Raw genomic sequence first — 12,437 nt, 5'->3', positions numbered from 1 at the left:
CTCCGCTATGCAGAGCAGACACCGCCCACTGTTCTCTATGGGGTGCTCATGTACGTTTCCATCTGATTGTCATCTGATCTGCTGGACAGATGGTGAACATATCCCAATCTGTGTGTGAATCGGATGCCGGCAGGAGTCTGCTAACACATCTCTGCTGACATCAGCTGCCCCATAGAGAACAATGGGTAATACGATTGGGCCGCCTAAACACTGGACAGGCAGATCTGATGAGTCCTCTGGAGTGAAAATGGCCTAAATCTACCAGAACTATGTACAGTACCTTAAAGTATTCATACCACTTGAAATTTTCCACATTTTGTCACATTACAACCAAAAAAGTAAATGTATTTTATGTGATAGACCAACACAAAGTGGAACATAATTGTGAAGTGGAAGGAAAATGATAAAACGGTTACATATAAAAATCTGAAAAGTGTGGTGTGCATTTGTATTCAGCCACCCTGAGTAAATACTTTATAGAACCACCTTTTACTGCAATTACAGCTGCAAGTCTTTTTGGGTATGTAGCTACCAGCTTTGCACATCTAGAGAGTGAAATTTTTGCCCATTCTTCTTTGCAAAATAGCTTAAGTACTGTCAGGTTGTAAAGAGAGCGTCTGAACCGCAATTTTCAAACCTTCCAACAGATTCTCAATTAGATTTAGGTCTGGACTTTGACTGGGCCTTTCTGACACATGAATATGCTTTGATCCAAACAATTCCGTTGTAGCTCCAGCTGTATGTTTAGGGTCGTTGTCCTGCTGGAAGGTGAACTTCTGTCCCAGTCTCAAGTCTTTTGCAGATTAACAAGTTTTCTTCTAAGATTGCCCTGTATTTGGCTCCATTCAACTTCCCATCAACTCCGACCAGTTTCCCTGTCCCTGCTGAAGAAAAGCATCCCCAAAACATGATGCTGCCACCACCATGTTTCACGGTGGGGATGGCGTGTTCAGGGTGATGTGCAATGTTAGTTTTCTGCCACATATAGGGTTTTTCTTTTAGGCCAAAAAGTTCAGTTTTGGTCTCATCTGACCAGAGCACGTTCTTCCAAGTTTGCTGTGTCCCCCACATGGCTTCTCGCAAACTGCAAACGGGACTTCTAATGGCTTTCTTTTTGCCACTCTTCCATAAAGGCAAGATTCGTGGAGTGCACGACTAATAGTTGTCTTATGGAAAGGCCTGAGCTGTGGACCTCTGCAGCTCCTCTAGAGTTACGTCTTGGCTGCTTCTCTGATTAATGCTCTCCTTTCCCGGCCTGTCAGTTCAGGTGGACGGCCATGTCTTGGTAGGTTTGCAGTCTTGCCATACTCCTATTTCCAGATGATGGATTGAATAGTGCTCTGTGAGATGTTCAAAGCTTGGGAGTTTTTTTTTTTTTTTAAAACCTAACCTGGCTTTAAACTTCTTCACAACTTTATCCCCTGACCAATCTGGTGTGTTCCTTGGTGTTCATGATGCTTTTTGTTCACTAGGGTACTCTAACAAACCTCTAAGGCTTCACAGAACAGCTGTATTTATAACAAGATTAGATTACACACAAGTGTAACTCTAGTCACTAATTAGGTGACTTCTAAAGGCAATTGGTTCGACCAGATTTTAGTTACAGGTATCAGAGTAAAAGAGGGCTGAATACAAATGCACGCCACACTTTTGATATATTTATTTGTAAAAACATTTATCATTTTCCTTCCACTTCACAATTTTGTGCTACTTTGTGTTGTCGATCACATAAAATTCCTTTAAAATAAATTTACGTTTGGTTGTAACATGACAAAATGAGGAAAATTTTAAGGGGTATGAATACTTTTTCAAGGCACTGTATGTATGAGGTAGAGATGCATTGAAATTTCATCAGTGAAAATGCACAGAATTTTACTGTGCTTATGGTGTGTTTTTCATAGGTCATGTGACTCAAAAACCGCATCAAAAATACAGGTGCATTATTGATGCATTTCAACGAGGTGGTGCGTTTTTGGTACGGTTTCTTTAACCACATAACAACCACCCACTGCAGATATACTGCGGCAGGCAGGCGCTGCTGGGCAACGTGACGCAGGGGTACGTCACTCGCTTAGCCGCCTGTGGGGGGGGGGGGGGGGGAGTGCGCGACGCCGGAGGCGCTCCCCCGGTTGTTCACGGAGATCCCCGCGCGAGTGACCGGCGGCTCCGATGTCCGCCGGTCACTCGCGATCTCCTGCAGGAGAGGGAGAAAGGCAGCTGGCTGATGTAAACACAGTCGTCTATCATTCTCCCTGATGTAAGTGCAGAGACTATACGATCCTGCTATGTAGGATCATACGTCTCTGTGGTTACATCACAAGCCACGTCCCTAGGGATACATTTAACCCACTGATCACCAATAAAGTTAACCCCTTCCCTGCTAGTCTCATTTTTACAGTAACAGTGCATATTCATAGCACTGATTACTGTAGTAACGTCACCGGTACCCCCAAAAGTGTCAAAAATGTCAGTCAGGGTTCCGATCTGTCCGCCACAATTTCGCAGTCCCGCAAAAAAAAAAAAGACAAATCTTTCCCGTAGTTCGTAAACGCAATAACTGTTGCGCAAACCAATCAAAATATGCTTATTGCGATTTTTTTTACCAAACATATGTAGCAGAAAACAAATTGGCCTAAAATGTTAAAAAAATAATTTGATTTTTACTTTTTTTTTTTAAAGAATTTCATATAAAAATGTGAAAAATTTTATTTCTTCAAAATTGTCGCTCTTTTTTTGTTTATAGCGCAAAAAATAAATAAAATCGCACAGGTGATCAAATACCAACAAAAGAAAGCTCTGTTTGTGGGAACAAAAGGACGTCAATTTTTTTTGGGTACAGCGTCGCACGACCGGGCAATTGTCCGTTAAAGTCATGCAGTGCCGAATCGCAAAATAGGGCCTGGTCTTTGAGCAACCAAATCTTCCGGGGCTTAAGTGGTTAACTGACCAAAAATGCAGCAAGCAAGATTTTTAACACCACATTGAAAGCGCAAGAGACCAGTGTGAAGACAAACTTAAAATTTAAAGTGATACATTTTTCTTGAGCTTTTCTTGCGCTAAAGGTGCCGATGTCTGACAAATTCATATTCTTTTAAATTTATGATTATAATAAAAAAGTCAAATACAATTATGTAAAAAAAAAAAAAAAAAAAAAAAAAAATTATATATATATATATATATATATATATATATATATATATATATATATATATATATATATATATATATATATATATATATATATATACACTTTTTCAAAATTGTAATTTTCGGCCAAGTGCATCCTGAATTTTCGGTTTCGGCACGCCTCTAGAATGAGGACCTACCAAACCTATGTTATCAGGCAGGCCTTTGCACCACATGCCTAATGGTAAATCTAAAGGAGAGATTGTACAACTTAATTTGTAACTCGTGTGGTGTCCTTATTAAAAAGTCTAAAACTTTCCTTGTTTTTAGCCTCATTCACACAGGTGATGATGTCTGGGTAGCATGAACAGGCCATTTTTTTGTGACGTCTCAATAACCAGATGCTGCATTCAGGAGGCAGCACAATGAAGTCTATTAGGACACAACAGCTGGTCTCAATGTGACAGTCCTGTGTGAAGCGGCCCTGAGCGCACGCTGCCTGCGTTAGAGGCCAGTCATCTGTCACATTAGGACCAACTACTGCCTCCTAATAGACTTCAATTAACTGCCTGCATGCAGCACCTGGAAGTTGGGATACCAGGAAAAAAACAACCTGTTCACATTATATGGGCATCACCAACTATGTGAGCGAGGCCTTATTCCAAATACTGGAGGGTTGTAGCTCACCTGTCCCACAGATCCAGAGGGTCATCACCGGTGTATGCCTGTATGTGGCTTTCAAACATTCTGCAGAGACAAACACATATACAGTAAGGATATTCATATATACTGAGAGGTATATCCCTCGCGCCAATAGACTAGGTGATATAATATTTAGAAAATATAAATAGATAGTGAATGTTTATCAGATGCAGCTGCTATAGAAAGGGTAGAGATATGTTGTATATAGCCACGAGTAAAGGGGCTACCTATAGCGCTTGCTAAGAATAAACAAGGCTAATAAAAAGTGCTTGACCAGAGCAAAATTGTGATTCCAGAGGTGGAAATATCAATGGGGTTGGGTAAGCCTGAATGGCTATACGTAAAATTATAAATTACCAATAATGCATAAATATTATATAAAAAGAAGTATAGTTGTTAAGAAAACACACTAAGGTGCTTGATGTGCTAGCAGTGACACGAGTTAATAAAAAAAGGAATAAAAGGGATGTTGAAATGGGATGTGTGCACCTGAGGAATTTAAAGTGGAGTTCCACCCTTAAAAGACACTTTGCCCCATCTGCTTGCTGAGTGTCACCTGAAAAATAAATGGATAATCACGATTTTTTTTATCTTTACTTACCTTGTTTTAGAAGAAAATATACTCACCTTACTTCCTCTTCCTCTCTCTGCGGCCGCGGCCCGCGCAGTCACTTCCTGCTTGCATCGATTCCTGGGAGCTGAACGTCATCGCTCCCAGGAAGTGACAGCAACGGACATGACGAGCGGGGCCGGTGCAGGCGCGTCATTCCCTGCTAAACAGCTTCTGGGCATGCCCAGAAGCTGTGGAGGAATGACGTGCCTGCACCGGACATGACGAGCGGGGCCGATGCAGGGCATTCTGGGACGAAGAGGACGCTCTGGCTTCAGCTGCCCACACCTGAGATGGCAGCGCTGGACAAGACATTTTCAAGGTAAGTATTTCTTCTAAAAGGTTAAGTGCGACCTGGGACAGTTCAGAGGCTAGCCATTGTGGAATGTACTAGCCCCGACTGTCCCGGGGTTATTTTTAGTGAAAAAAAAAAAAAAAAAAAAAAAAAAAAAAAACACTTTCCAAGGGTGGAACTCCGCTTTAATTGGATTCTGAAGTGCCAGCAGTGCACATACAATAAATAATAATAAATGCAAATATCATGAATACACCAATGGTGCTTAAAGCGGAGTTCCACCCTGGGAAATTTTTTTTTAATAAAAATACCCCCGGGACAGTCAGGGCTAGTACATTCCACAATGGCTAGCCTCTGATCTGTCCCGGGTTGCACTTACCTGCAAGAAGAAATACTTACCTTGAAAATGTATTGTCCAGCGCTGCCAACTCAGGTGTGGGCAGCTTGAAGCCAGCGCTATCCTCTTCTGTGTCCTCTTCCGTCCCACGATGCACTGCACCGGCCCCGCCGTCACTTTCGGTGCCGCAGCTTCATCCCTGCACAGCTTCTGGGCATGCCCAGAAGCTGTTTAGCAAGGTATGACGGCGCCCGCACCGAAACTGACGTCGGGGCCGGTGCAGGCGCATTGATTCCTGGGAGCGATGACGTTCAGCTCCCAGGAATCATTGCAAAGCGGAAGTGACGAATTGCCGTGGCCGCCGAGGGGAGGAAGAGGAAGTAAGGTAAGTATATTTTCTTCTAAACCAGGTAAGTAAAAAAAATTGGGATTATCCATTTGTTTTTCAGGTGACCCGGAGCGAGAAGATGGAGGTAAGTATAAATTTAGGGTGGAACTCCGCTTTAATAAATAAATAATTAATAAAAGCAAGGGTGCTCAATATGACATACAAAATAAATACATTAAAAAAAACTAAATTATATATCAGTGCACTATGATTGTGAATAGTAATAATCAATAGATGCTAGTAATAAGTGAATAGTAATAATCAAAAAAAGTTCATAAGAATTTCAAAAAAAAGTAAAAAAAAAAAAAAATTAAAAAGACAGAATTCATGGGTGACTTGTAGTGCAAATTATATAGGTATATTACTGGGTGCAGTAAAGCGCAGGTGCTCTGTGCTCAGCTTCCAAACGATCAAGTGGTGATACTTGTTTCCACTGTGGAGGGTATTAAGAAAACTCTCTCACCAGAAAGAATGGGTCTTGTATACCATATAGTATTAAGACTGAATATTGCTTGTTTGGCCACCTGGACCAGGATAGGCTCTGCTGAGGGATGTAGTTCCCCAATCCTCAAGGCTGTCAGCTCCTAATTCACCTTAACACCAGGGTCAGTAGACATCTCGATAGATGAATCTTGCTTGCTCTGGCTGACAAGAGACCGGAAGAGAGGTCTGCCCCTTTCTCACTTTGTGTGTGACCTCCTGTCCACTGACTCTACTGGAGTGGTCCCCTTCCTGGGCAGACCCCTGGGAAGCTTCCCGGTACTCACAAACACTGATTTCCCCTGGGTTGCTCTGCCTCCAACTCCCTTGTCAGCATCCACTGGACCTCCTGCCTCAGCTCCACACGTCTGGTCCACAAGGCTGACTGCCTGTGACCACCTTCCTCAGCAATAGGAGGAGAGACAGCCGTCACCCTCCTGCTGGGACCTGGCTTCCCACCCAAAGACACCCTGTCAGATGTGCCTGCGGCTTTTATAACGTATCCCAGGATGCACCACTGTTGTGCCAACCCACTGGGATAGTCAAAAGCCTGTGTGTCACTGGCTGGGTTTCCTCCACTGTCCAACAGGCTCCCCCATTGGATACAGTGGGGACACTCCCTCAGACCAGATGAATCACACATGGACACATGCAACAGACAGAACTAACAAACAATCAGGCTCCCCTGATAAGCAGATGGAGCTGCTAAGCTTTTATCCACCTAGCACCTACCTAGGAGGGTGCTACACTCATATGACAGAAGCCAATCGTTGGTCCGTCTTCTGTCAGACAGGCTGCAGTACAGACTCAGTTGTGGCCGATATGTGGCCCGCGCGTACTCGTCTTTACCCACTTCCTGACCAGCGATGTAACGTCGCTGGATTTTGGGTTGTTATCCCAGCACCGTTTTAGGGCCAGCGGTTGGCTCTCTTGTAAAAGCAATCCTAGCAGCTGGACAGCTTTTACAAGCAGTGGGATGGAACATCCCACCCCCTCACCCAGCGGCTTGCTCAGACTCTCCAATCCAACCAGGAGACCTGAGTGCCCAGCCAGCACCTCCACCAGCTAACCAAAGACAGGATCGGCTCTCCGCTATTGTAACCTGGAAGCAATGACCTGACATCACTTCTGGTTTACCCGGATGTTAACACGCCATTTAAAAAAAAAAAAAAAAACACAATAGCATTCAAAAGAACATGGATCTTGGCGTTTTGAATGCTTGTAAGGGCAGAGGAGGGATTGGGGGCTTATAGACTCCAGGTCTCTCTATAAAGAGTACCTGTCACATGCCTATTGCTGTCACAAGGATGTTTACATATCCAAATTCCAAGAAGTGTATATTGATTGGTTTGTGTGAAAGATTTCAACTGTGTATGGGCAGGCTGAATGTGCCAAGTTGTTTGATCAATCAATCAACTTGGGTACAACCAGCATGCCGGGTTTTTTGCTATAGCTCCCCCCCCCCCCCCTGCTGGGAGAAGACAATGGCCCGACAGGAGGGACTCCTGTGTCAGCGCTGTCTGTGTCAATGGGGGAAATGAGCAAATTTCTTTCCTACGACTCGTGGTTGCCGGAAAGAAAATTGCTCCATGTATGGCCGGCCTAAGTCATTGCTCTCCCCCTCCAGAGCTAACTGGTGCACCAAGCACAGCTGGCTAAGGCTCCCAGGCATGTGCTGAGATAGCTATCATTTAGGCATCTGGGTGGATCCTGACAATATGGTAGGGATCCTCCTGGAGCAGCTGTGTGATGTAGGGCTGCCACGACGCGTCGACGTAGTCGACTACAAAAAATCGTCGACGTGCGTGAAAAGCGTCAACGGGTCAACGCGTGACGTCACACGCCCCCTGGCCGGCCGCCGCTTGAAATTCCCCCGCCGGGCTCCGTCCACACCGATGTCGGAGACAAGAGGTGAGCGCTGACTGTCTCAAGCACCCCTGTACTCCGCCACAGCTTCTGCCGCAACGCCATCCTCCCCGATCACCCAGCTACTTAGAGATGTCACATGTGCGGCCCTACACCGGCTTGTACTGTACTGTACTGTGGCGTCTTGTAATAGCCTGTACTAGGTGGGAGGGCTTACTGGGGGGTCTGTTCTGGGAGGGGGGCTTACTAAGTGGTCTGTACAGTACAGACCACTTAGTAAGCCCCCCTCCCAGTACAGACCCCTCAGTAAGACCTCCCACCTAGTAAAGACCCCTTAGTAAGCCCCTCTCCCAGTGCAGACCCCTCAGTAAGCCCTCCCACCTAGTACAGTCTGTACTAGGTGAGAGGGCTTACTGAGGGGTCTGTACTAGGTGGGAGGGCTTACTGAGGGGTCTGCACTGGGAGGGGGGGGGGCTTACTAAGGGGTTTGTACTAGGTTGGAGGGCTTACTGAGTGGTCTGTACTAGTGTACTGGGAGGGGGGCTTACTAAGTGGTCTGTACAGTACAGACCACTTAGTAAGCCCCCCTTCCAGTACAGACCCCTCGGTAAGCCCTCCCACCTAGTACAGACCACTTAGTAAGCCCCCCTCCCAGTGCAGACCCCTCAGTAAGCCCTCCCACCTAGTACAGAACACTTAGTAAGCCCCCCTCCCAGTGCAGACCCCTCAGTAAGCCCTCCCACCTAGTACAGAACACTTAGTAAGCCCCCCTTCCAGTACAGACCCCTCAGTAAGCCCTCCCACCTAGTACAGACCACTTAGTAAGCCCCCCTCCCAGTGCAGACCCCTCAGTAAGCCCTCCCACCTAGTACAGAACACTTAGTAAGCCCCCCTTCCAGTACAGACCCCTCAGTAAGCCCTCCCACCTAGTACAGACCACTTACTAAGCGCTCCCTCCCAGTACAGACCCCACAGTAAGCCCTCCCACCTAGTACAGACCACTTACTAAGCCCCCCTCCCAGTACAGACCCCACAGTAAGCCCTCACACCTAGTACAGACCACTTAGTAAGCCCTCACACCTAGTACAGACCACTTAGTAAGCCCTCACACCTAGTACAGACCCCTCAGTAAGCCCTCCCACCTAGTACAGACCACTTACTAAGCCCCCCCCCCCCCTCCCAGTGCAGACCCCTCAGTAAGCCCTCCCACCTAGTACAGACCACTTAGTAAGCCCCCCCTCCCAGTGCAGACCCCTCAGTAAGCCCTCCCACCTAGTACAGACCACTTACTAAGCCCCCCCCCCTCCCAGTGCAGACCCCTCAGTAAGCCCTCCCACCTAGTACAGACCACTTACTAAGCCCCCCCCTCCCAGTACAGACCCCTCAGTAAGCCCTCCCACCTAGTACAGACCACTTACTAAGCCCCCCCCCCTCCCAGTGCAGACCCCTCAGTAAGCCCTCCCACCTAGTACAGACCACTTACTAAGCCCCCCCCCCTCCCAGTACAGACCCCTCAGTAAGCCCTCCCACCTAGTACATACTGTACTAGGTGGGAGGGCTTACTGAGGGGTCTGCACTGGGAGGGGGGGGCTTACTAAGTGGTCTGTACTAGGTGGGAGGGCTTACTGAGGGGTCTGTACTAGGTGGGAGGGCTTACTAAGTGGTCTGTACTAGGTGTGAGGGCTTACTAAGTGGTCTGTACTAGGTGTGAGGGCTTACTGTGGGGTCTGTACTGGGAGGGGGGCTTAGTAAGTGGTCTGTACTAGGTGGGAGGGCTTACTGTGGGGTCTGTACTGGGAGGGAGCTTACTGAGGGGTCTGAATTACAGGATTAATTAGCTAATCAAAAAACACTCAATTAAGCAAAAAAAATAAAAATAATCGTTAGATTAGTCGACTAATCGTAAAAATAATCGATAGATTAGTCGACAGACAAATTAATCGTTAGTTGCAGCCCTAGTGTGATGTCAGCTGCCAGAGGGCTGAATTCTGGGGCACAGGCGAAATACTTGTGGAGTCTGTCACCTGGAACATGTGTAGAGATAAGAAACTCTGACATTGTACTGGCACTCATTTACAGCATGCTTGGCCCGGGGCCGTACCTGGGGAAGCACTGAAAGCACAAATAAAGGCAAAACCTTTTTTTGTTTGTTTGTTTTGGATAGAGTGGAGAGGTATCAGAACCCCTGTCTTTTTTTTTTAGGCCCCTTTCACACTTGTGCGACTTCAAAGTCACACAATTTTGCTGCAATTTTGGCTGGGCATGAATGTCTTTGGACCTCAAAACGCATCAAAATCGTGCAAAAGTAGTGTAGGGACTACTTTGAAGTCAGTGTGACTTCAAGTCGCACAGATATGAATGGTACTCATTGGAAATAATAGACAACGACTTGTCATGCCATTTTGCAGTCCAAATCGCACAAGTGTGAAAGGGGCCTTAGTGCAGTTTGTGCCCCCGTTAGGCAGATTTACCTTCTTTATTTCTCCCGTTTACCATTATCATTGAAAGTAAAAAAAAAAAGTAAAAGAAAATCCCTTCTTTTGGGTTGTCCCCAGAAAAGTAATGGAGGGGAAATCTTCCAATAGGGAAACTAGTTCTGAAGACCTGCGGGTCCCCAGATCCCAAGGGATTCCTTTAATTTGCAGGGATTTCCTCTCACTTCCTGTTTGGCTATGGGACAGGAAGTGAAGGGAAATCTCTGTATTGGGACACAGATGGTGAAAAAAAAAAATCTCTCAGGGATTAGAAACTTTGCTTGCTCTATCCAAAACGAAAAAGTTTTGCCTATAGTTCTACTTAAAGGCAGACAAGAAGTATTTTTCTTTTTTTTTTAATGGTTTTCTGTGCACCATGACAGTCCCTCTGTCCCATCCCCCCATTCTGCACAATCACCCCACTGAAGCCCATCCCTGGAGGAGAGATCCGTTTATTGTAGACTATAAGGCTGCAGGGCCCATCTATAGCACAGTCCCAGACACCATAGGGCAGTAATGCTGCAATGAACAATAAAGCCCCATCTGTCCCACAATAGCAGACCGACACTTACTGCACACAGCTCTGGATATCCATCCTTCCCGGCGATCGGCTCCCGATGTGACGTCCTATAAGAGATCGCTCCTCACCATAACACACCTCTCCCGTCCTCTTCTACTATTTCAAATCGTTCGCGCAAGCAGAAAGCCTACAACTGCCATAGGTCAAAGCGGCTGGGCTCACAGCCAATCAAATTCAAAATCCAGACGGGCGGAAGTCTTATCTCGCGAGAACCTGTGCGGTGGTAGAGAACAATCACGTGACCGGTCGTCTCGGCCATGTTTGATAAGGGCAGAGCTGTGCGCAGTGCAGTGTGTTGCTCAACACTGAAGCTACTTGAGTTCATCGACCTTTCGTCCAGAGAGAAACCAAGGGGAGGAATGTACTGTGATAGGAGCCGGATAAAAGTGTTATAATTCGTACGGGCTGCTGACTGGAAATGAATTAAAGAGCAACAGTAAAATTAAATAATGCTATAGAATATTATAAAGAGTATCTGTTCATTAACCACTTCTGGACCGGAAGGATTTGCCCCCATTAATGATCGGCCGATTTTGCGATTCAGCATTTCGTTACTTTAACGGAAAATTGCGCGGTCGTGCGACACTACAAAAATAAAATTGACGTCCTTTTTTTCCTCACAAATAGAGCTTTCTTTTGGTGGTATTTGATCACCTGTGCGATTCTTATTTTTTGTGCTATAAACAAAATAAGAGCGACAATTCTGAAAAAAAAATCATATTTTTCATATTCTGCTATATATGTTTACAACAGCTGACCGTCCTTCTCTCTCAGCGGGGAGCGATCGCAGGTGCCCGGCGGCAATCGTGGCTGCCGGTCATGTGTATCGGCATCCCCGCTGTCTAGTGGGGGCAGGAGCGCGCCACCGGCCACCCCCCAGCACCAAGCGCGCGACAGACGTAGGGCTACCTGAGTTTGCGCAGGAGGGCTAGCCAGTAACTGTGCAGTGGGCGTCTCCAGAAAGCGGTTAAAGCTGTAGTAAACTGCCTTTTTTTTTCTAAACCTGCAAGACAAAGTTATAAGCACATACTAGCACATTATATAAAGCTTACCTTAGATCAAAGCCTTTCAGTGGCACGCTGTCACTGCTGACAGGGCTTCCATCACCCATTCACCCAGTTGATGGGCTCCGGACCTTTAAATGGACGAGTCGCGATGACGTCACTCCCGCGCGCTGCGGGCCTGGGGTCAAATGAAAACGAGAGATCAAATGTAAATAAATGTACACCATGTGACACTGCTCCATGGCTCTGGAGGAGGACTATGGGTGCCCTGGATCAAGGTCGGCCAGTCAACAAAATGGTGGTGGTCCCATTTACGCCCCTTTCTAAGTAGGTTTGGCTATGTAGGAGGGCGGAACTGCACCTCAAACAACTGGGGCAGACCATGGGAGGTGGGCAACAAGGATATGATGCAGGTGAGGGCATGTGGGGAAGTGTTTCTATATTAACTACTTTACCACCGGAGGATTTTGCTGTCTTACGTCCAGGCCACTTTTTGCGATTCGGCGCTGTGCGACTTTAACTGACAATTGCGCGGTCGTGCGACGCCGTACCAAATCAAAATTTATGTCCTTTTT

At 46.3% G+C, this 12,437-nt stretch overlaps 1 protein-coding gene across 1 annotated transcript in view; it reads right to left on the bottom strand.

Annotated features, from left to right (window-relative positions):
* BUB1 (BUB1 mitotic checkpoint serine/threonine kinase) overlaps positions 1 to 10,963 on the bottom strand; it is a gene marked incomplete at its 3' end in the record, with an annotated part of 111,631 nt that extends 100,668 nt beyond the window's left edge. The window contains exons 1-2 of the mRNA XM_082252468.1: positions 10,851 to 10,963; positions 3,814 to 3,873 (exon numbers count right to left, since the gene is read on the bottom strand). Of these exons, the coding sequence (XP_082108594.1) occupies positions 3,814 to 3,873; positions 10,851 to 10,873 (83 nt within the window). The 5' untranslated portion in view covers positions 10,874 to 10,963. The remainder of the gene's footprint in view (positions 1 to 3,813; positions 3,874 to 10,850) is intronic.
* Positions 10,964 to 12,437: the final 1,474 nt, after the last annotated feature.

The sequence above is a fragment of the Pelophylax lessonae genome (assembly GCF_965119305.1).
Source record: "Pelophylax lessonae genome assembly, chromosome: 3".
NCBI classification, from domain to species: domain Eukaryota; kingdom Metazoa; phylum Chordata; class Amphibia; order Anura; family Ranidae; genus Pelophylax; species Pelophylax lessonae.
The sequence above is the reverse complement of the archived record's forward strand: the minus strand, read 5'-3'. Positions and strand labels throughout refer to the sequence as shown.